Here is a 24854-nt window from a genome sequence, read left to right as displayed (position 1 = left end):
TATTCTGTGAAATGCTCCAAATTATTAGCTTTCCACTAGAAAGAATGGAGTTATTTTGGCAAGGGCTGGGGTCACATTTCTCTTTTCACAGACACTGGATAAGAAAGCTGCCATGGCTCACTGCTCACATTCTGGTTTTCCAAAAATCTCTCTGGGGCTCTGTCTCACTGGTTAGCATTTGCCTGTAGCAACCAGATGGAGTTTCAACCAGTTTAAGTACAAATATAGTGCTTAAAGCGGAGGCACCTAAATCCAGATTCCCACTCCACAAAAGAACATCTTTTTTTTATTTGTGACTCTGAGACGTTCATCTGAACCACGTTGTGCCCACTTGGAAAGTGGAGGAAAATATAGTTGCTGACCTAGTGATAGTTGTATGAGGAAAAACACTGAGGAGACTGATAAGCAACAACTGGCCATCCAGCAGGCAATCCTGCAACAGCCACTTGGCATCACTCAACAGGCTGGAAAGATTTTAATCAACACTTGAAATACAAAGACAACAAGCTCCAAGTTTAGCATCTTTAAGCCAGATGCATTATCCATTACTTCTGTGAATTTCCACAGAAACTCTGCACAGCACTTTTGTCTCTGTGCCTAGTCAGAAAAGGAAGTGTGGCTTTTGGTTGTTTTTTTTTCCTCTGTTTGTTTTTATTTGTTTAAGAGAAGTGTGTTGTCACAGTTTGTAAAAACCCAGACTTTTCCATGAAAGTGATTTAGGTGAGTCTCTTCTTTTCAAAGCATTCTATGGACAGAAAGCAACATTTCCAAAACATTTTTTCTAGTAAAAAAATGCTTTTAAAAAGATTTTACTTCTGCATTAAATGTATGATGAAAGGAAAAGTGCCAGTTCAAGATCAGAATTTAAGCATTTTGGGGGTGTGTCCAAAAATTATTTTATGCAGACTTTGTGAGAAATCTGAGCCTGACTTTCCACTCCAGTTGGGTGTTGGGAAAAGGGTTTTGCAGCAGGAAAGTTCTCACATTTACCATCTCTTTCATGCAGAACTCCTGATCGCTCCAAGATTCAGAAAACAATCCCAAAGCATCAGCCTGCAGAAACATTTCTAGGTGCTTCACACACTTGTTCTCCTTCATTCTGTTTATCCCCTGAGCTTTGCTATTTTTTACATCTTCCATTTCTCATGCCACACAGTCTCCTTAGCACTCTTCAACGTATTCCTTCATCACCCCTTTTGCATTACACGGGCTTAGTTAGATCCCTTTTATCTTGAAGTCTCTTCTCTGATTATCCACTGGAAAGTAAGTTCAGCAGCCTCTGGGACTGAGGATTTGTGCTCAACCTCTTGCTCAGATGACTACATCAGAGGAGGGACTCAGCTGAGTGACAGTGACCAGAAATGAGAAAAAAACATGACTGCATATGAGAAAATAAAAAGCCATTGTAAGAAGCCTGTATGCTGTTTTGTCATGGAGTCATGGAAACATTCCCCTCCTAAGGAGCAGGGGAAAGACAAAGGGATTCTATGTTGCATTTTTTGCCTGCCAACTGACTGTTCTGAGTGCTGGATACAAATTCATTCCTTCAGCTTTGAGATTTTTCACAGCAACCAACCAGCTCCTCATCATCATACAAAAATCACTCGTGTTTTTTTCAGACTTCTTTGGTTTACAGCATTTCATCATGACCTTTCCAAAAGGGGCACAAATAAGTTGGCATTACTCAAAATACTGACTTCCCTCAGATACTCTTGAAAACTGAACCACACCTGTACCATGGAAGACTAAAAGCCATTGGTACTCTGCTACACCTTCTCCTAGGTGTGATATAAACCACTCCTGGAGTAGTTCTTCCTACAGCTCTTCTCCAGAGGAACAAGGCCAGAACTACACTGAAGGCCTATGAATGTGTGAGGGATCCAGCAGTGCTGCAGACAGCTCATGACCTACCTCAGGGGCACAAAGTCTGTGCCCACATACAGCTTTCCTAATATTGTGTTCAGATGGTAGTTTGAAGATAGAACAAATCGGTGCTCCTTCCAAAGCTCAGCTGTTCTGAGGATCTCCACAAATACAAAACTACATTTGCTCAGCCAGCATGTGACCAGTGAACAAAACTGCAGGAATCCCTAAGTATCAGCAGTCTTTCTTTAGCATCCAGAACATCTTAAACTTTCTACCTCCATCTTTTCCTCATAGTCTTATGTATCCTGTGTGTTTCAGCAAAGATCAACTAGATTTAAACAATGAGCAGCAAACTATTATTAGCTTTCCAGCTATAATGTGATTCAAAGAATACTGAAGTTACCTGAAACTGATCCTCCAGATTCACCTATTTCCCAGAAAGCTGGATTAGGTCCTGTTTGTGTTGCCTGCTGCCCTAACAGTTCAGCTGACATTAGAGCCTTGTGCTTGGCATTCCACAGCTCAACAGAAGCAGTTCAGCTGCTTGAGCTGGTCTTCAGCCTAGTGTTTCATGTCCTGGAGTCCATTTCCATGTCCTGCCTGCAAAACCCCCTGCATGTTGCATCTTGTCTCTACAACCCTGCCACTGCCAATCATTTTCTTGAATTTATAAGAGAAAGGCAGAGGACTGGGGACATCACCCAAAAATAGGAAGCTATAGCATTACTCACTACCTTGAGAACTTGCCTGCTTTTCTTCCTTCTCAATTAGTCACCAGATGTTCTTAAATCAGTTACACAGTTTTTAAGTGCACCTGCCAAAGCCTGTTTTCACAGGACACCCACCCACTAAACTCAGCAAGACAGTTACTGCTACCCCCTTCCCTCAGTGAGGAACATGGCATTTGAAGTCAGCCTCACTGCTTTAAACTGCACCAGAGCAGCAGATCCAGCAGTGCTGCTTTCTGAGGTTGAGCAGCTACCTGTTCATTCTCCTGTCACCAGCTGAAATCTGTAAGGGCAGGATTCCCAAAAATTTCATTACCGAGTTGTTTCTGAGGCCTGTTACAGTAAAGAAAGGCAAACCACCCTTAGGAAGGAAAATACTACTTCTAAAAAAACCACAGTTCTTAAAAATTCAAGTTTGCCATGTATGTTACAGTCACTAGTGCCAAGGCTCCATATTCTGCTCTCATGATGAGCCAAGCAGAGTTTGCTCCAAACTACCAGCACTATTTCAGTGAAACTTCTCAGCAAAAAGCAGTGGAGTCTGATTCTTTGGATGGACCTGAATATCCACAGAGGAGAAAAGGTGAGGAGCCATAGAAAAAGGAGAAAAAGACAAAAAAGCAATTAACATAAAAGCTGTATTTCTTTATGCAAAGATATTTGTACTGCCAACAGCTATAACTCTAAGAATAATTTAGAGTCACACACCTGGACAGATTTCAGCTCCTGGGAACAGATTCTTCACTGCCTCTTTCACCCATCATGCACTTTTTTTACACTAACACAAATAACACATTTCCCTGAAGCAACTAAGAGCTATTCAGCTATAAAAACTTCGGGCTCTGCACTATAACTGGATTCTAAATATGTAACTCATTCAGAAAGAAAAAAGTGTCAAAAGGAAGTATTTGTATTTACACCAGACTTGATATCAAATATTCCCCAACACTCCATATGAACATTTGTTTCTAAGAGATCAGATGCTTAAAATCTGCAGATCTTTACACTACACAATGAGTCAAAACATGCAAACGTGTCCCTGGTAGATACTGGCCTTTCATGGTTTCCCAAGAATACTCACCTCAAATGTATAAGTATTAATACAGGGGTGGGGAATTCTGTGGTTTGGGATTTCTTAATATTTTTTTTTGCTTCTTGCAGGGAAAATGGAGGAGGGAGATGGTTAAAAAACCACATTTAAAAAAACAAAAAAGTCAACTATAGGAAATTGCTTAACTGGAATGTGGCAACTTGCCATATTCTCTGAAACTGTCTTTTAAAACAGCAAAACCAGCTTTATTTTAACAAGCTGCTAAGATCTTGCATTTTAAGATTGTCAATAACAACAAAATCCACTAAACCCAGCCCTGTTCAAAATGCTTTGATCCTGTAAAGCAAGCTTGCTTATTTCAGATTTTAAGAGGAAAAATAGAATAACTTTGGTATGTTCTGCCATTCAGTGGGGATAAGAGATTTTTGGGTTGCTCATCAGTTTTGGAGAAGGCTTCTGGAGTGCTGTGTACACTGCACTGAGTCACAAAATATAGGAATGAAAAGTCTGTGCAAAGCATAACCAAGATTCAGCTGCCAAGTAGAAAGCAGGTCACCCACAGCTCAGCTCTGGAAGAAACTCCTAAAACAATTCAAAAATAAAATGGAGTCAATGGATTGTATGAGTTTTCTTTTATCTTTCCTCCAGGGCTGGGTATGTCATTAGTAAGTGGGAATCATACTGAGTTTGCTTTCCTGGTCAGCTCTCTTTCGTGCTTAGAAAACAAACGTGTAAATCCACACAGCTTATCTTTCCAATTCCCCCTCTTTCCACAGTCCTGTGCATCCTCGGGTTAGCCTTTCTGCTGTCTCAAAATCAGGAACATTACAGTCTTAGGCAAACTTCTGTGTGGTGTAGTTGACTTGTAAGTGGGAAGAACATATAAGGGAACAGAGTGTGCAGCCCAAGAGGTCTCAGACACACCTCCCATTAGGCAAGGAGCCCCAAAACCCAACTCTCTTGCAACATGGTAAGTAAGCACATCTCACTGTGAGGCTGCAGTGCAACACACACTGAAATTCCAATTATGCCTGAGGTATCCTCAGCTGAAGAATCCCTTCCCCAAAACACTCCTCATTTCCCAGTGTAGAAGACTCACACTCCTAGTATGTTCACTTTAGTGTTTGCAGAAGGCTAAAGATTGACGAGTTTTAACACAGTTTGAGAAATTTACTTCTATGCAATTAGGAACAAGGGAGAAGAGCATTCTGGATAGCAAATGACCCCAAAAAACACAGGAGGGACTTTCTCACAGTGGTTTGTGGGTAGAAAATCCCTCTGAAACCCCAGGACCATCCCACTAAAGGCATTAGTGTTGTAACGAGAATGAAGGACTAGTTTGGGGTTAAGGTGAGATGTGGGGAAATGCTATGAAGAAGAACAGTTTTGCAGAAAGGTTTTATTTATTGTCTTTTTCCTGATTTTGTTTTGGAGGTCCTGAGATGAGCAATGTGCATAAGTTCTACTGCTTTGCTTTAATACTGCTGCTCAGTAGCTGGGCTTCTTTGACTGTGTGTTGTTGGATGAGATTTTGTACTGGACTAGTTCTCCTTCCTTCCTACTCCCCCTGCTATCCTGCAGGGACATGAACAGAAAGAGTGAGGCAACAGGAAGAGCAGGAGTCACCTCTAGAGAGACAAAGCAGGACGTGACCTCTGTTCCCTAAATCTGGAAGAAATGGTCAGATCATGATATCCAAGCTGGTGTCTCCCTAAAGAAAGAGTATAGCAAAGACCAAAGTGAAGCTGCCAATCTTGAGTAAGAAACTGAGTTCAGTGACAACAGTGATGCTTTGGATGAGGAGCTTACATTTGTGACTATTCTGATGGACTCTTGCTAAACAAAGCTTGATGGAGCCTCACTTTGATCTTAAAAAGTATTGGTGCTGCTCCTACCTGAGACCATCCAGCTCCTGCAGCCTTGGTGCTCTGCTAACATAGGACAGAGTGTCTGGAAACCTGTGTGACCTGTTTGTCCAGCTCAGAGGCAACCCTTCCCCATCGGGCTGTGCTGCCCTATTAAACTTGGCCTTTGAATTTAACAGCCTATGACACCAGTTTGTTTCCATGAGCTGCCTGACCTCCTGTTTCCCAGGGCAGCATACAGATGAATAGCTGGAATGAGGCAATGAAAGTGAACAACCATAAGGTGGTCTCATCTCTGTGTTCACATAATGAGCTGTACAAAGTGTCTTTTCAGCCTCACATCTAAAACACTGCTGTGCTAGCCTGCAGCAAAGCACACCTGAGGGAGGCTTTACAGCTAGTAGCCAAGCACCCTAACTCAGTGCTCCTGTGCTGGCTGTAGTTACCATCAGATTGCTGTTGTTGAGACTGTACAGGCACCAAAAGTGGTACCCCAATGCTAAAGTTCATACTTTGAGGGTTGTGATTCACCTAGTTCAGCCCCTTTCATCTTCAATCTAGAAGGCCACACCACAACAACTTCTGAACACACCTGCCTTCAAAGCCAGGGCCTTTGGTGATCTTGTTTATGAAGGATTTCTAGTAATATCCTAGATAATAAGGAAAGAAAAGCATTGCAGTTAAGATTACTAGCTTGCATAGTGGTAGCCAGGATGACTGAACTCCAGGGTAGCTACACCCGCAGAAAGGGTTGTGAGGTGTCATTGCTCGGGCCATTCGAGTCAGGACATCCACCTCTGCCAGGGCCACTGAAGTCTGACCCCAGCCAGGCAAGGTAATTCTGCAGATGTCTCATTCAGCTATGGCCCAGCTCAGGATTTCATACACATACTGAGGCAAAGCCAAGAACTGTACTTAGTACATGTCTACAGACTGAAAAGGGAAGCTTCTACTGCAGGTTTAGACCTTAGTGTTCCTTGTACATCTCTTCTAGAAGGGGCTTTACTTAGTTTAGCATGGATGACTGTTGAACCAGTTTCTTGCAGTGCTTCAGCTCTAGCTTGCTTTTCCTGTTTAGCTGAAACACTTGTGTGTGAAGCTAAGTAAAACTGACCTAGAGTTTGTTTATGCTTTCAAAGGGTATATGTTCTGTGCTGGAAATGAGTACCTCTAACCAGACTGACTCTGTACTACAATAATAACTGGAAATGAACTCTGGACCATCGGCTCCCAGCCACTCTGGCTTAGATCATGTTGCATAAATAATAGCCAAGTCTGGGGGAGGGGAGCACTCAGTGACAGAGCAACCTGGCCTTCTGCTGCAAAGGCAAGTACTCTTCTAGCAGCTGCTCCAAGCTTCAGACCAGTGATGATATATATGGGGAAAGAGAGGAAAAAACTTTTGGGTTACACAGCAGCTGAAAGGAAGGGACCAGGCTATAAAGCAAACAAGTATATAGTTTCACTTGAGCTTGAACCTTGAGACTAGCAGATAACCTGTAGGGAGTTTGCTTCAGATATCCAATCCAGATAAGCAGTGCTAAGGCCTCATTTGTCTCATAACCATGCCATCTGTAACAGCCAATGTGAGAATTAAAACAGCACTTGTATTGCACTAAGTCCCTTCTTATACCAACTCACACATTATCCTGTGTCCCAAATACTCAGTAACACCAGGACTACAAGCACTTTCTCTGAAATGTGTCTGCCTTAGCTACTTGCCAAGTGAGGTTAGAAAAACAGTGGCCAGTAGCACTGCTCTCATGAATAAATGGACTAGTTTCAGTTCCTTTCAGCTGAGACTGTAATGTGCTCAGCTTTCACTTACAAACATTAAAAAACTCTCTTGTCTTTGGTCATTCTGGAGAATGAGGAAGGATAGAAGTGCATGGATTGAGTGTATGCAGTCTTCTCTCTTATTGCAGGGGGAGAACTGTGGAGTACACACAACTTCTCACCCCAATTGTTCATTCTGAGGAGCCTTTCAAAACATGCTGACACATCCAGTACATCTACACAATGAGATTGTAAATTAGTCTTTTCCTTCACAAAAGGCTCATGACAAATGATGATCTCCATCGAGATACAATGACTGTTAAATTGTCTATTGGTCTCTTGGGGGGTTTCCAGGACCTCCCTAACATCATTTCCTAGAGTCAAACATCTGCACTTATCCACTGAAAGAATGTATGGCACAAGTAATGATAGAGTTACTTTCCTACATGCTGTTCTTGATTCCTAACTATACTAAATAGTTCATTTTTTGCCTCAGAAAAAGATTAAAACTTTTAAAAATGCAGAGAAAGATCTTAAGAGTAATTGGACTGTAAATAATTTCAGTGGCAGAGATTTTTAAAGCCAGGTATGAATAAATTAAATCTTCATACAAACAGGACTCTGACAATCATTATATTCCACTTTAAGCCCAGTTATAAATATCATGCAAGATAACTACATCAAATTTTGTACTTCACCGTGCAACTACAAAATCTTGACAATTTCTGCATCAACTTATATTGATCAGATGCACAGGGTAAGTGAACCCAAGATTTGTATCTTTTAACATGCATAGAAGAGAATTAAAAGCAGGATAAAGTCATGGGCCTGATGTCAGATACAGCCTCCCATAGTGCATCAAATAGCCTTATACTCAGTTATACTTATACTCCATATACTCAGTTGAAATTTGTGCTTCAAGAATGAAGGCATACTACTGTAGCATGAAAGCATATTGCTGCCCTCTGCTCTGGATCAGATCACAAAGCTTCAACTGAGCTGGATTTGTCTCTATCAGCATGTTGAATCCATCAAGTGAAACAAGATACCACCAAGAAACTGCAAAACTATTCTATTAAATCCTACACTGGAAGGAATTTGACAGAAGGAAGACAGACAAACTCATCTTCAAAAGTACTTAGTAATTTTCCAATAATGAATGCAACCTGAGTTGCATCTACAGCCTGCACACTAAGCATTAAAAACACCCAAGCTTGTGCTCATTGTAAATTCCAAATAAGCATAATAAATACCTGGAATAAGGTTTCCATAGGTGCCAGTTCTGTAACAGTGATTATATATCTTCAAACTGCATTTTACCTCAGAGGCTATGCAAACAAGGAATGGAAGATAGTTACTGCTGTAAACTTAAGAGGTGGAGACAGGCTGGTTTCCTCCCATGCTGGAGCTTTCTCACAAAGAATGGGAGCTGAAGTGGAAAAAACCAATGTTGCTAAAACAAGCATTCCACAACATGAAAAAAGAAGGGATATCTTACAGCTGCAAAATTTTTACCACCTTAATATACAGGTGAAATAAGACAGAGAATCCTTCTGGGTTCTAAAAATACCCACTTTCTCAGTTTATTATCCTTTGCTATTTGAGTGCTGGTTTTTACTACCGTGCCCATTCAAAAAAAAAACCCTTACTTTACATCAAACCAAGCCTGAAAACAGTACAACAGCACTTCTGTTGAAATAGCTGAAGCTTCAAGTGAGGGTCAAGGCCACATTGTTTAAGACATTCTACCTTGAAAGTCACTTATAAAAGAAGAGAGCCAGCAGAGACTAGAGCTAAATTCAGCTTTTACCCTAGTTATAAACTGCTTCAACTCCTTTGTTTTCAGCAGAGTCACAGTCAGGTTCTACTATTGTGGGCTCACATAACCCAACATTGGTCTAATGTCAACTGGATAACCCCAAGGAACACAAGGGGGGTCCTAAGTTAAAGCCAGCTGCACTCTTTGGCATAGATATGTCACTTACATGATACCTTTAGCAGGCCAAGTGTTCCATCAAGTGATATGGCTGTAAATAATTTACCAGAAACCCCATAACACTCGATTAAAACCTCCTGAAAGAAGATCTAATTAAATTGTCTCTGAAAGAACAGATAATGATATGACAACTGTGTAAAGGGCAGATGGCAAATAGAAGTTCATCAGAACATGAGAAAATAATTTAGAAGAAGGTACTTTTATCTGTACTGAGCTGTAGTGATCTCCACCTGTCTGATGCTGGCTGTTCTGGAGGTCATTCCTTCATTCTGCCTTTGGGCATCTGAAGTGACAGCAAGAGCACTGGCTGTCCTCTCAAGTGGCATTTGGGCACCTGTAGAGTAAGTACCTAATCTCTGAGGCAACCAGCTTAGAAAGCATTTGCTCCATCTTTTAGTGATGAGCAGCAAACAGCAGGTAAAGTTAGAAACTGGATGAGGCATAGAACTGGCAAGCTTTTTTATAAAGGCTGTATGGAGGACTGTTGGTAGTGATTAAGCCTATACAACAGCACAGTACTTGGTAGCCAGTACTATAAAACTTTGCAAGGCCATTACTTTTAAAGCTGTGTATCTATTGAAAGCTATGGCTTATGGATGAAATAATAGTTGGAAAATACATTAAAGGAACATAATGACTACCTTGCTGCAAATCATACGTGCTTTAAGAGAAAGGAAAACAGCTCACAGCAGGTGATCTCCATGTCTTTCAACCTTTGAGAAAGGACTCTATTCCTTACCTTATGCCTAAGAAGAGACACGTACCTAAACCTAACATCAGGGAGTTATATTTAACTCTAAAGTAGCCCCAATGTCCAAATGCACATCATGCAGTTCAAGGTTTTGCTTGGAAACTAAGAACTGAAGAGTTTTGTACTCCACAGCACAAAGAACAATTCCTAAGAAGGGCATGAACCACAAGCATGCTGCTTTAACGTCTGTTTCCAGAAAGGTAGACCCAAAAAAAGAAGGCATTTCTTTCCCATCAGCTGCAGGGCAGCCCAGGGTAGAACCAAGGCTCATCTCAAAGATGTGCCTCTCATTCTCTTGTCTGAATGAATTTCACTGCTTAGGTCTCTCAGCTGCCATTAAAGAGAAGTGATGCTATAATCTTAATAAATACAGACTGCAGCATGTTAGAGCATTGCAGACTGCACAGCTGGAATGTCACAATACAGGCCCTAAATGCTCTTCTACAAATAGGTCAGACTTGGACAGCCAGGCAGAAGCAGACATGCTGTGGAGTTTCACAAGAGACAAACACCCTGGCCCAGAGGTCATGCTTATTTCTGGCTGGGATGAATTGATACACACCTCCAGGCTGGGTGCCTGTCACTGGGCACCATAAAACTCAGCTGACATTTTGAGTAGCAGAACAAAGTCATGGTAAACAGAGGGATTGGGCTGAGTGCAGAAACTTGAGTGGAAACTGCTCCGATATAATCCTCAATGCTTCAAAAAAAGTTAGCAGGGCTGATCACCAGAAGAATAAATCTTGCCCATATAAGCTCCCATCAGAGGATGCAATACCCAAAATAAATCATCCCTCCCTCATACAGAATTCATGGCAGCCCTCAGCCACAAACACACATTTATAGCCCAATTTGCCAGCACCTGGAAACAGCTTTCTTTTGAGGATGTATTGCTAACTACCTTCCCCATTCCTCAACAGCAAAAGCATTAAAAAAAAAATTATGGAAATGAAATCATCATTGAAAGATATTAAAGTAAATATTTGGCAGGTAGCCAACCACACCATTTCTAGACAGAGCTAGAAGACAGCCTTTCAAGTGGACATTAGTCACTAAGGAAAGAGATTTTTCCAGTCATTCACTTGGGAGCTGGATGCTGGACATGGAACTGCAATGGCAGGGGCAGTGTGATCCCCAAATTACCAGGGACAAAACAGGAAATGCTTCCTGTCTGAAGTCAAACCCTTAGCTAAAGTAAATAATAGATCCTATTTCACATGAATCTAAGTTAAATCCTTACATGAGAAGGATCTGAACCCTCTTGAGTGAAAGTGTGTGTTGTGTCACCAGCATAATGGATGAAGGAGGGGTACCTGGACAGTACTAAGTGCCATTGTTCTCATTGTACAAATAATCTTCCTGTACCCCAGCAATCACCCAAGTGACCTGGGAAGCTCCTGAGAACTGAGCCATCCCTCCTGAGCTGGGGCATGAGCCACTGATCAAGCTGCCTCATTTTGCCCACCTCTCACTCAGAGTTTAAGCTGTGAAAGGTCTCCCCATTGTTTTGCAACCTCGAAAGAAGACAGACAATAGTAACTGTTCCACTAATTGCAGAAATGAAGGTTCAGCATTAATCTCTGAGCTTGTCTATCCCAGTTGGGGTAAGAGCATCTATTTGCTCAGACACAGGCTTTCAAAGCAATCAAATGTGATTGTGGTGCAGCTCCACGAGATCAAAACAAAGCCTTGCCTTGTTACCCACACTGCTCTCATCTGTCTGCAGTCAGTTACACCAGGAGTGGGTACATGCAGATTTTTGTCTAAGGGGGAAACTGTTAGACAATCTCACATCTGAAAAACAAACACTGCAAAACTCAACCCTCTCCTCGGTGGTTCTCACAACTGCTGCCATGCAGGTTAACTTGTACCTTTCCCAGAATGCTTATAATTAAAGGACAGGAAGGTCATACACTTCAGAAAGTCTTATCCTTAGACTTGGCAACCATCTGCACAGCAGCATAGGAACCAGACTACACTCTCCTGTGAACACAAGGCACTTTGGACTACTCAATATGCCAATACTGCAAAAAGACATGGTACCAGAACTTCTTACAGGAAAAACTCTCAAAATATTTTTTTCCTAAAGAAATGAGCCTTTCTTACATGAGGTGGCTCTCCCAGTTTCCTCATGTCTAGATGCTGAAGGCTCAGCACTTAGAAGAACTCTAAAAAATTCTAGCAATGCAGAGACTTGCAGTGCTTGCTGATGCTGTTCCCACACCACTGAGGCTTAGTTAGGAAGGCTGGCAAGGACCATGCTGCTAACCCACCCTGCAAAATATACTTTGAATGTGGAGACTTTATTCTTCACAGTATAAAGGGGTCGTGCCTGGTATGGAAGAGACCTCACACCAGGCTCCTCTTGTCAGGAAGACACAAAAGGCTGAGCCAGCCTATGTATGTTGAGGATCCATGAGGAGGAGTGAAGGGGAGGGGCATGGATCAGTCCATGCATTTTCCTCATATGTTTCCCCTTCCTCACTGCAACTTGGTTTTACAGCTGCAGGAAGGATCAAGCCAGAACTGTGCAAAATTGCTGAGTCAGGCAATCACTGTGGGGCCTGCAGGAGGCTGTCTGCAGTGCTGGAAAGACTGCAGGGTAGAGAGAGAGTCAAGGGGCACAATGCACCCACTGCAGGCACAAGCAGGATTCACTAGGCTGAAGGTACATCATAATTGAGCTGTGCCTGGAAAATATTCAGAACCAGAAGAATTTTCCATTAAGAGAACTGGAACAAGGATACAGATTAACGCTAGTAAAAGGATTTAGCCAGTCCTGGCTAAGTTAGCACAACAATGGTGTCCAGAAATGAGCGTGGATGCTTCTATGAGCTCCCCAGCAGCCTGCTCAAAGCTCTCTCCTGTCCAGCAGCAGTCTCTAACAATGAGAAAGATGCCCCCAAATGCACCTCAGACAATTCAGAGGTCTCTGTTGTCACAGTGTTCAGGTTCCCACGTCACAAGCACTTCCAGTCTATCTGGAAAGGGGTCTCCCTTTAGCCCTGCAAGGAAGAACTAGCATTCCGGTCAAGTTTTCAGCTGCCTTAATCAGATGTCAAACACAGTGAGGTGAGGGGTTAAGAAAAACTGGCCTATCTTGTAGTTGTCAGCTCTGCATCCTCTTCCCTGAGTTGCCATGAAAAATGGGCGCCTCGCTAAGTCTCTCTCAACTCACCCTTCTTAGCACAACAGTTCAAAAGGACACTGAAAAAAATCAATCTTACGTGGAAGGATCTACCCTGTTGTTAAGGAACATGGCAAAGGCAGTTCAACTCAACCAGAAGAGCTGCAAGGAGGACTCCAACAGCACTGCAGCTTCAGCCAAGAGCAGTGCTGCATCACCCCTGCAGTGCTGCTGCCAAAGGACTCGTTTCTCACTCAAAAGAAGGGGCAGCCACTAAGACCTTCAGTTTCAAATCTTATGTTGCGAGGTGTCCATTAACTTCAAAGCTCTTCACCTCATACCACAAACTTGTTATTCTTGGCAAATGAGGCAATTTTAATAACGTAGTATTAGGAAAAAAAAAAAAAAAAGGAAAGAACACATCAGTGGAACTACAGCCTGCTTTGGCAGGAGAATGGTGGTGTAGATTCAGTTTCCATAAGAATCAAAAACTAAACACTAGTGTTAACCCAGTAGAAGTATTCAGCTAAGTTACCTATGGCTCCAATTCTAGACTGGCAGATGACAACTGATAAGGCCCATTTAATTAGATACAGATAGGTAATGACTGCTACAGAGGTGCATTCAACATCGTTATAAAAAACATCTTCAGCTAAAGTAGGATTGTATTTCCTGCAAATGCAGTCTCAGCACAAACCCAGCTAGTGTGTCAGTGCAGTGCTGGTCAGAGGGCCCCAAAACTGTCTCTGTAGAAATTGTGGGAGAGTTAAAAGTTAAAAGGCTTCGCAAGAATGTTTTATTTTGTGGAGAGTTTCGGTTTTGGTCAGAAAGGCAAAAGGACCCTTAAAGTGAAATGTTTTGCTTGGCAGATGAAGAACAGTTTTTAAGGAGACATCTAAAAATGTCAGGAAGCTTTAAGCAACAAAAACTTACTACTGCTGCTTATTTCAGTGGAGCTATGCAACTGTATCCTGAAGTGGCAGGTTTAGTCCTCTAGCTTACTCTAAAGGTGAAAAGAAGAAAACACTGCTCTGGAAGATAAAAAATATGGCTAGAAAATTCTTCATGCTTTAAGGATAGGTAGAGAAACAGGTGTGGAGATGTTCTCCTGGAGCACTATAAGGCAGCCTAAGGGACATGGACACACATCTTGCACTAACTCTACTTCCTGAGACCCATTTACCTCTCCTATCCAGTAACTTTTAGTAGTGATGCCTTGCTGAAGTTTCCAATCTGTAAAACACAGTCATGATTTCTTTTTTCCAGTTTATTCAGCATCACTGATAACTAAAAATAAAGCTTCACACTGGAATCTGCAAGCCTCAACAATAGCCCACACACAATGTAGCAATGAGAAGCTCAAGACTTCCTTTCTAAATTTAGATTGCTTCAAACAGAAGTGAAAGTTCTTTGATAAATCAGCAAGCCTATGTTTTAGAAGCACATAATGAGAGTAGAACTGAGCAGGAGAGTGCTTGCCTGCCTGTTAAACATACTTGCAAAAGGCTTCTGAAGATATTCAGGGCCCCGGACCTGAGGCTCCTGAGCTGCTTTCTGACAACTGTGCCCAATCACCTGGTTTGGCAGCATCAGATCAGATCAGATCAGTGCTTGGATCTGCTGCATCCCAGCGAGGTTTCTCAGTGTCATGTTAATTACTGCTCTAGTGCAGATCTCACTGCTTCTGCTATTTGTGCTCTTCCATTTGGGATAACTAATAATCACCATATCAGAGGCACTCTGTAGCCCCTGATCAAAGTATGATTCCTTATTCTACTGATTAAGTCTCCTGTGATTCTTCTCGGCTTCCCCAAGATACACACAGTACAAAATAGATTTTCTTTCTAGACAGAAAAGGAATGACAAAGACCTGGCCTCTGTTCACTTTAGAATATATTCCTTAGAGAAAAAGTAGCTATATTTTAACTTTGAAGTCAAATTTAAAAGTACCAAGGAGCAAGATGGAAGCAAATCTGTCTGAAGAACCCCAAAAGCAGACAGGGAATGGCTAATAGGCATGAACAGCTTAATTGCAACTGTTTTCTGAGCAAATATCCAGGGAGGTTCTGCAAAGGATATTTGTGATTCCATGTACACTGACATTAAAAGAATAACTACTGTTCAACTACCTTCTGGATAGTCACTGCCTTAACTTAGGGCAAACTAGCATTTCCCTGTGGACACATGCAAACATAGCATATATGGCACCAATGGTGAGTCTCAGGAGACTAGGAATTAGTCCTTTAAACACGGGACATCAAGGCAGAGTCTTCCTACTGAAATTTAAAACTACTACAGCCTGGTCAGCGGTGTGATGGGCCAGGACATCCTTTATCTCTGTCTAAGGGGTGGGTTCAGAAGACAACACACTCAGAAAAAAATTCAAGGCAATGACAAGGACTCACCAATCTTATTCTTAGACAGAGGATGTCATGAGCCTGCAACAAGGTGCAGCTCCAGCCCTCAACTTGTCCCTCCAACCACCTCCCCAGGGATAACCAGAAGAAACACATGGAACTCCTTGTTTTCTCTTTTTAGGAAAATCACTGCTAAAAAAAACCCAACATCACGCAACAGTAACTTCTCTCTTTTTTTTCCCTCTCATTCATTAAAGCATGGAAAGTGTATTTGAGTCACAGCCACCTAGGCACACACATTCTGCATACACCATCTGTTACACCCCCTTCCCCAAATCACTTTTGGCTGACCAAAAGTGTTGCTAGTCAAGCTACAAACTTCACAGTCCATATGTAGGAAGGGAGATTGCTATTGAAAAGCTGGCTGCCATTGTGGCTTTCCTTGGTAGGAAACAAGTCATTTTAGGTATTTTGAACAGTATCCTGAATAACACCTGAAAAGGCTCAAACAGAGCCAAAGCAAGGAAATATTTTGGCTTTGAGTTCTGTTTCAGTTTTTTCCCCATGAACATCTTTCTGCTATCATGTGCTTTTCCCACTGTGCCAAACATCACAATCCCTCTGCTAGGCTAAACTTGTACACTTCTGCAGACAGCTGCAAGCTATTTCCAGCTAGTAACTCTTCCTGGGCCCCCCCTCCTCTGAAAAAAACAAACAAACAAACAAAAAACCCCACTGGCTGCTTGGAAGCAAAAACACTGGCCAGCTCCTCATCTCCTGTGCACTTCAATAACCACATTAGTTTCAACAGCAACGTAAAGCATCACTGAAAGGTCATGTTGCTAGTTGTGTCTTGGAAGAAGCACCTGTTTGTTTGTTATTAACATGTGTGTTTTCAGATTCAAAGAGCCCCTGTTCCCCCAGTTTGCTAGCTGTGGCAACACTGTGCTGCTGGTAGTGTTGACTGTGTGGGGCTGCTCCGTGCGAGCAAGAAATGAGCAGGGAGGGAAGTATCTAGGAGATGACTGAGTCAGTATCTCTGGGTGGTGTAACCTGTACATCATACTGTACCTTTCACCACAGCAGTTATCTAGCCAATACATTCTCCAACCCCCAAAACAGTGAGACACAGCCAGTGTCTCAGTGCAATGCTTTCATTACAATGTTCCTTTCAGTTAAAAAAAAAATTAAAAAAAAAAAGATTAGTTAAAAAATCCCTATGGGCTGAAAAGAAGAAATCTTAGCCTTAAAGGAAAGGGGGGGGTTTATCCTTCAAGCATCAGAAAAATTACATGGTCTGTGCTGGAAATATTTTTTTAAGCATAACTGTTCCCTAAATAATTTGGTGTTGTCACGTGACTTCTTTTGTTAACTGTTCCTATTTATGAACAAAACCAGGTGACAAATTTGTGTACCACCATGCTGACTCATAGCTGTAAATTTGTCACTAGTATCCAGCTGTAACACTAATTGGGGTTTTCCTTCTCTAAAATGCAGTTCATAGCCAGCATTTGACTTGAACTGCAGACCAAGTTCTGCTCTGGTGGTATCTGTGCAAGCCTGATTACATCCATGAGTTCAGCTACATACAGCTGAGGTTCAAGTCAGGCTACTTCCCTGATTAGATCAATTCTGACCATGCAATAAATAAACATCAGAAATCATATGTGGAGACTGAGGCTTGTCTAGCACAACGACTGTGGGTTCCTGTCGGTGTGCATAGGCACGTACGTCCAGAAGTCTCAACTCCAGGCTCTGCTGAACCTCTTTATTAGAGTTCAGCTGCTGAAAAGGGTTTCCAAGCTGACTCTGTGAAGATGAGCAGGAATAAATCTGTTTTAACCTTATCCGGTGACCACACAAGCAGTCTTAGAGAGACAAAGGCAGCACAAAGCCTTACTCTGATACCTCCTTTCTTGCTTCCCCATCAGTGCATCATAGAATCCAACCCAAGGTGAGAAGTACAAACAGACCTTGACAGATAAGTGAAGTGAGGCCCTTGTCATATCTTCATCTTGATAGCCTACTCATCAGAGCCTGCCCTGGAAACTGCAGGTAAGTTAAAACACTGCTGATGACTTTTTCTGTGAATGTTTATACAAAATCAATGGTAGGAGATGAGCTAAATTCCATTATGATGTACAAATCCTGATCATATACAGAGACACATTGTCACAAGAAAAAGCCTGTGTTTACAGACTTGATAATAATTTATGGTTCTCTCTCCTTCTAAGTCAAACAGAATCTCCAAGTGTACAAATTTAGGGGGGAAAAAAAAAAAAAAAAGAGTCCTACAAAAAAGCAGACACCTTTAAGCAAAACAAAAGCATTGCATATATGCAAAAAGTAAGATGAAGTAAGAGGCTTTCTTCTTCTCTTACATAAGACCTGCTGGAAAAGGAAGTTTTTTCAGCTGAACAACACTGAAAACATGTGGCTACAGGTTGCTGTTGGGCATAAAAAATTCACTACTCCCACTACAAATTTTCAAACACACAGTCTTCCTTTCCTTATCCATACCACATGCCCAACTTCCAGTTTGCAAGTTTGGATGATGATTACAATTCCTCTTCCTCTCCTCTCATGCCTCCCCCCCCATTTTCAAAGCATTTGTTTGTGCTCAGAGATTGCTAGATAAGAGATACACCTTTTCTGGCTAAATTGCCAAATGAATCAAGATAATGCCACAGCAAGTTCAAACATATTTAATCCAGGCGTATCATTCAAGTCATATGAAAGAATGATTTGTGGAGCAGTAGACTTATTTGTGACACAGCACAGCTGGAGTTACGCTTTCTGATCTGGATTTGTATTTTCTGGAGGTGCTGAGAGAAGACATTCCTGAGGAAGAGGTCAAAGTGATGTTTGCACACTGGGCCAGGAGGGTCTCTGGCACAGACGTAGTCCAGCCAAAGGGCAATGAGGACAGTTTTTCTGAACAGGAAGAACTTGGCAATGTGTGCTACCACCCCACCCTGACACTCCCACCATAACCAGTTTGGAGGCAGCTTCCATGCCAGAAACGCTGTAGTTAGCTCTTATGATGCAAGAGCCAAGGTAGAAAGAAAATACATCTGCAATCTAACTACACTCTAGATCTCCATTCAGCCTGGTCCTGCCTCATCCTTGCTGCAGTTAAAAGTGGTGGGGGTGGCAGGGGGAAGTGTCCCATGTGGACAGGTAATTCCCACAGTTTAGCAAGCCAGCTATGCTTTTTTCAGCAGAAGAGATTGAGAAACCTTAGGAACCTTCCCTGCAGCCAGCACATAGGACTGTGTTCTCCTTCCCACCTCCAAGAGACTGGCTTGAGCTGCAGTGTTAGTAGTTTCATGTGAGAAATGAATCCAGAAAGATACCACTTGTACAAAGGAAAAACGATATGCTACTAACTTTGCAAAACCAATTTGTCATGCAAAGGAACAGCATAGGGACAGAGTTAAAGACTGTCAGAGTTCTTCCTTTCCAAGCATGCTTGGAGAAACACTGGATGCTCACCACTTGGCAAGACATTTTTTGCTCTCTTGGGTATGGGTTAAAGTTACCATTAATTTCCATTTCAGTTTTGTAGTCAACTTGAGAAGTGAGTAAGCCTGTCAGGACAGAACTGAAAGCAAGCCAAAGGGTTGGTAAAAAGACAAACACCCAAGCACTTATTAGGCAAAACATACAAAAATTAAAAAAAAAATAAAATACAAGACCTTGTGGCAACAGAGAACTTACTCTACTAATAACCAAACTAACACAGTCTACTTTCCACTACAGGGAAATTCCCTGCCCTTCTAAGAAACAGCCTCCCTACAGGTCAAACAATGTCAGTCCATGTAACACATCTACAGCCAACACATCATTGGCAAGAAATTCTCATTGTCTTTTCTTCCTGCCCCCCTCTTTCTGGATTACAGAAAGTTCTCCCTGCACTCATCTGAGCTACCATGAGTGCTTACCCTTACCTGCCAAGGCTCTGGTTTGAATTCCTTATCTACCATGTGCTTGATTTTGAGAAGACCTTATACACAAGAGGAATGAGGAAGGACTTGAAGCATTTCAGTAAGACTGGGAGGGACATAAGCATGCACTCAGATACCTTTAGTTAGCTTGATGTTCTCGACTTTGAATCATGTGGTATAAATGACAGCTCTCTAAGCTGTGACCAGGCACAGAGGGAAGTGGCGCCAAAAGGACCAAGCTAGAGTGTCTAGAGTAAAAAAATAAGCATTTAGATTCACTTGCACTGTTGTTTTAGGCTATTGATTCCATTCATTTGACAACTACTTTCAGAACTTCACTTCAGGGCTGTGCTAACCCGGGAATTAAAAGTGGCAAAGACCACACACTGCTGTCTGACCTACCCTGGCACAAAGTGTAGACAGCCATGTCCACCTGACACCACTCACCCCATAGAGGGCTGGTCTGAATGCCAGCAGTTCACAGGTATGGCAGATTGAGTTCAAGAAGACAGCCCTTCACTTGTTAAGCCCAAGATTTTGACACCAAAACTAGACATCATAGAACTTTCAGAGGTGTGTGAGCTACATACAAATCATACTACAGAAGCTTCCCTGCCTTTTTGTCCCTTTGAATAAAAACAAAAAGTGAAATCAACAAACTGATTTTTTACTTTGTATGTTGGACTGTCTTCAAAACACACACATGCAGCTTCCCATCTGGCCTCAGGAGCCTCTTCAACTTCCAGAGTCAAGTCCTCTCCCTTCCCAAACTAGTACTTCCTGTTACCAGTTTGCTAATTTTATCTCATGTTTTATCATTTCCCTGTGGCTTTACTACACAGTTTACCAATTATACTAATGCAGCTCCATTTTCGTAATTCTTTTTTAAAAAAAAATAATTCTGCACAAGAACAGAAGACAGGTGTAGATTCAAATCTGAAGTTCAGAGGAGGCTTGCAGGACCACACCACTAGTAGCCACTAATCATGACCCACAGACCCATTCAGCAACTCACCAAGGCCACCCAGAGAACCACCACAGGCACTGGAGATCTCTAGCTCCCACTTTCTGGTTAAACTACTGACTCTGGAGGAGCTGCCTACAGTGTGCAGAGAGCTGCATGTCCCCATCAGAACATCAGTAACCCCAGCTCCCTGCAGCATCAGGGCACCTGTCCCCACAGATGGATCTGAGAAGCAAATGCCTATGAGCACACCTGCAGTTCTGCCACATTAACCAAGGCACAGCAATGACACCATGGGATGCTACAGGCAAGCCACCCAGTCCTAGAGACAACACTGCAGCCCACCATCCTCCAGTACACCATGGGTAGCTATGACTTAGGGAAAGATACACAGACCCTCATCTCCTGTAGGCTGGTTCTCTGCTCTGCATCTGTAGACAAACCCCCTGCAGACTGACCCTGAGAGTTAGGCACAAGATTCAGGCTAAGCTTGACATTTTTTTGGTACAGGCAACTGAACAGAGCAAAGGGCATGAAGTCTATATCCCTGCCCAGAGCTTGATGTGTTGGCAGAGGCCCAGCACTTGGTTGAATTCCCAGAGAAATCATATATTGGACTTCACACTAAAGGAATTTTTTCAGATAAGACTTTTTTCTGATCAAAATTTTACAATCATCAGTGAATGTAGCACCCATTTCTTTAAGCAGATAAATGTTTAAGAGGAATGCATGCACACACTCATCAGCTATCCCTGCAAACAGCTCTTGTTGCCTTAAGAAGACCCTGAAGATGATAGCAGGCCTTTATCCTTCATGAATAAAGGTTCCCTTTTAGAACAGGTCCACCAGCAACATAGTGATGATAATTTTCAAAAATTATGCTGATTGACATTGTTTGGAAATTAAGACACTCAGCAGGGTTGCCAAAAGTCTACACAAACATTTTTTTTATGAGGAATACCCTTTTGAACAGTATCTGAAGGTGGCAGGAGGAAAGAGTGTGCTACAAATTTGAAACAAAACAAAACAACAAACCACAAAACAAGCAAACAAAAAAAAAATCCCACCAAAAAAAAGCCAGAGGAAGAGAGAAGGAAGAACAACAGGTTTCTGAGAGGTTGTGCCAAAAGCTACCTACCACCTATTGTTTCACTTTTTCTTTTTTTTTCCCCAACCTTCATTTCTTATGCAATAGATTTTGCAGCATTTATGTTTGTTACACTTAACACTGTTCTAATAATCTTTCCTTCTAACGGCCCAGTGCTCCAGCATCAGACTAGACAAAAAGACCATTAGCCTTTACCTGACATGTCCATCTAAGAAGAGGGTGGGAGGGGGGACTGTTTACTCTGCTTAAAGCAACACTACCTGCACACAAGGTAAAAGGAAATGTTACTTAAGTATTTAAAGGTCAAACAAACTAAGCAAATACAAATTTACATTCCCTTTCTAAATACTTATGCAGACTCATGTAAGGCTTACGCAGCCTTTCTTTGAAAGCATCACAACGGTACGTGTTTTGTGCTTAAAGAGTTTCGTATAATCTTTCCAAACAGCAAAACATCTCTCCAGCCTGGACCGTGATGCTGCTCGTCAGCCACACCAGCGGAGGGAAAAGGAGGATCAGATTAGATCCGTGAAACCGAGCCAGGGATAGAGAGACAGGCCTGGAGCAGAGGGCAGGAACCATCAGAAGCAAACACCAAAGACCTGAGGGAACGGGTGAGTCTGTCCAGCTCCCCAGGCCAGGCGATGTGCCGACACATCTCACGCTAGGGAGCCTTCAAGTAGCCTCTGGTCCCCACCTCGCATCGCATCTCCCCTCCCAGTGACGCCGGAGCGCAGCGACAGGCCCCGGGTCGGGCAGAGGGGCGGGGAGCGGCGGGGGCACGGCCACAAGAGCACACGCAGCTCCCGCTCCCCGACAGCCCAGAGCACCCTCCGCTTGCCCGGGGCTGCGGCAGCCGCGGCTCTGCCCGGCGGCTCCCCCCGCACCTCCCCCGCACCTGCCCGCCCCTCGAGCTCCGCGGGACGCCCTTGGAGCGGCGGAGCGATGGGCGGGGGATCCCGCCACGGCCAGCCTGGCCCCGCAGCCGGGCTGCGGAGGGACCGACCCCTGCTGACAGGGCTGCAGGAGGGCTGGGGGGGTCCTTCCCTTCCACGGACACCCCCACACCCGCCTCGACCCAGGGGGTGGAGGGAGGTAGGAAGGGGCTCCCTCCCCACCACGGCCCAGGCAGCAGTGAGGGCGTGCGGCCCCCGGGGCTGGAGGGAAAGGGCGCCAGAGCAGGGGGCAGCCCCCGGGAGGGACAGGCCTTGGCCCTCAAACTGTGAGGACCAGGGAGCGGGGCACCCCGGGGGGGGCGGTAGCGGGGTCTCCCCTCCGTCCCCGCCGCGGCCGCCGAGCCCCGTACCTCCAGCGTGCGGATCTCCTGCTGGGTGAGGTCGTTGGACGCAGCGCACTTCGTGCGGAGCCCGCGCAGGTTGGAGAGCGAGATGTCGATGAGGTCCTGCAGCAGCCCGCATTGCTGCAGCGTGCTCCGCACGGCCGGCAAGCCCCGCGTCGCCGCGCCCGCCCGGGGCCCCGCGCCGCTGCCGGCCGCCGCCTCGCCGCCGCTCCGCTCCTTCCTCTCCAGCATGCCGGCGGCTCGCAGGGCAGCCGCTCTATCCATCCCTCGGCATCAGGGAGGCCGGGGAGGAGAGGCGGCGGCGGCGGGGGGAGCAGCAGGGAGGGCGGGCGGGAAGCCGCCGGTTCGCTTCGCTCAGCCCCGCCTCTCCTCTCTGGGCAATTACCGCGCATTAACATGCAGGGCGGCGGGGACCGCGGGCGCGTCCGGCCGGGCAGGCGGCGGCTGCTCCGCCCCTCCGCGCCCCAGCCCCGCAGCGCCCGCCTCGGTATCTCTGCTGCTGCTGCCTCAGCTCCTCCCTCCTCCCGCCTCAGCTTCTTGCCGCCCTTTCCGCCTTCTCGCAGGTATGCCGGGGCTTGTAGCTCGACTCACTTTGACCGGTGCTGGTCCAGGGAAGGAGAAAAGGGCCGGGGCGTTGCACCTGGCCAAGCCACCCGGAGGTGTGAGGGCCTCGAGGGGTCCGGTCAAGCCCCTCTCGCCTCTTGGTGCTGCAAGGAGCGCAGGGCACAGCACAACGAGACAAGCCCGGCTGCCTGTCTGCAGACACTAAATGCCACAAGGACCTGAAGGTCTGGAGGTTAAAAGCAGCATCGCAGTGGCATTGCATGTGTTCAGTCCCAGAGAAGCAGCCGTGGCACAGCTGGAGCTGTTGGGGCTGGGGTCTGTTGCGTGGCATGAGCTGACACTGGTGATGTCTCCACCGTTGCTCTGGCACAAGTTGCACACAAGTCACAAAGGCCCCAGAGGGTTTTGCTAAAATAGCCTTTCCCAAATGTTCTGTAAATTGATCAGGTACGTATTTTATTTGACATAAACATTTTCTTAGCAAAGAATAAGTGCAGGTCTAGTCCGTGAAGTGGGCATCGTTATAAACATCTTTCAGTGAATATAAACACTTGAGCGCAACAGTTGTGTGGGTTCATTCATATCGTGAGTAGGAGGGAATTTATTACAGCCTCATGGAACCACTGTGGTTTCAGCTTTTGCAGTGGAAACTCTAGAAAAATGGCACAGGGAGCTGCGTGACGGGTGTGTTTGGTTGCATGTCCTAACTGATGGACTCCCACAGAACTGAGATGCCAGTGCAGGAATCGTGCCTCTCCCAGCTGTTAGAAGGACTGTTCCATCTGGCATGAGGGATCTAGAAAGGCCATTTGGTTGCATCCTGCTAACAGAAGAAGGTAGCCTCCTTCATTTGGAGTAGATTGACACCAGGTTTTAAAAGCTGAAATGACATCTGAGCCACATGTGGCAACAGAAGAGAGCTTCATGCAAAAAAAAAAAAAAAAAAGAAAAAGAGGAAAACAATATGAATATAGGACATGAGGCAGTGGAGCAGGGCAAATGAGCTGACACTGAGCTGTTTTGCTCATGGTTAGATGCATACTGGTATCCACATTAGTTTGTGTGTGTTTGCATCAAGTAGTGTGGCATATGCTGTTTAGAAAATGTCTTAAGAATGTGGGTCAGGTTAAGTATTTAATTTCATTGTCATTATTCACATGCTGTAAATTTCATACGCACTAAGGGCTCTACTGGATTAGGGTTTAATTAGTTTGCCATCTGATGAGTCCTGTAGTTTTGGGAAACTCACTTTGCTTATTTCCACCCTATTTGTGACCTTGTGAAAAATTATTATCTACCCCCTTTCCTCTTAGGAGTGCTGGAAGTTTAGAACTGGAAGTTTTAGATTGTAGACCTCTGGCAGACTGACACCTCGAATACAGGTGATGGTGGAACTGGGAAATACTTCTGCCAGCAGTGTTATTCTTGTAGACATTCTCTGTATGCCCTCCCAA

The 24854-nt window shown here is 44.1% G+C and overlaps 1 protein-coding gene across 1 annotated transcript in view; it reads right to left on the bottom strand.

Moving 5' to 3' along the window:
• The window catches only part of KSR1 (kinase suppressor of ras 1), a 68832-nt gene extending 45638 nt beyond the window's left edge, over positions 1-23194 (bottom strand). The window contains exon 1 of the mRNA XM_051635907.1: positions 22843-23194. Coding sequence (XP_051491867.1) covers positions 22843-23100 — 258 coding nt within the window. The 5' untranslated portion in view covers positions 23101-23194. The remainder of the gene's footprint in view (positions 1-22842) is intronic.
• Between the last annotated feature and the right edge of the window lie 1660 nt (positions 23195-24854).

Source organism: Apus apus, chromosome 18 (genome assembly GCF_020740795.1).
Source record: "Apus apus isolate bApuApu2 chromosome 18, bApuApu2.pri.cur, whole genome shotgun sequence".
In the NCBI taxonomy this organism is placed as follows: domain Eukaryota; kingdom Metazoa; phylum Chordata; class Aves; order Apodiformes; family Apodidae; genus Apus; species Apus apus.
The sequence above is the reverse complement of the archived record's forward strand: the minus strand, read 5'-3'. Positions and strand labels throughout refer to the sequence as shown.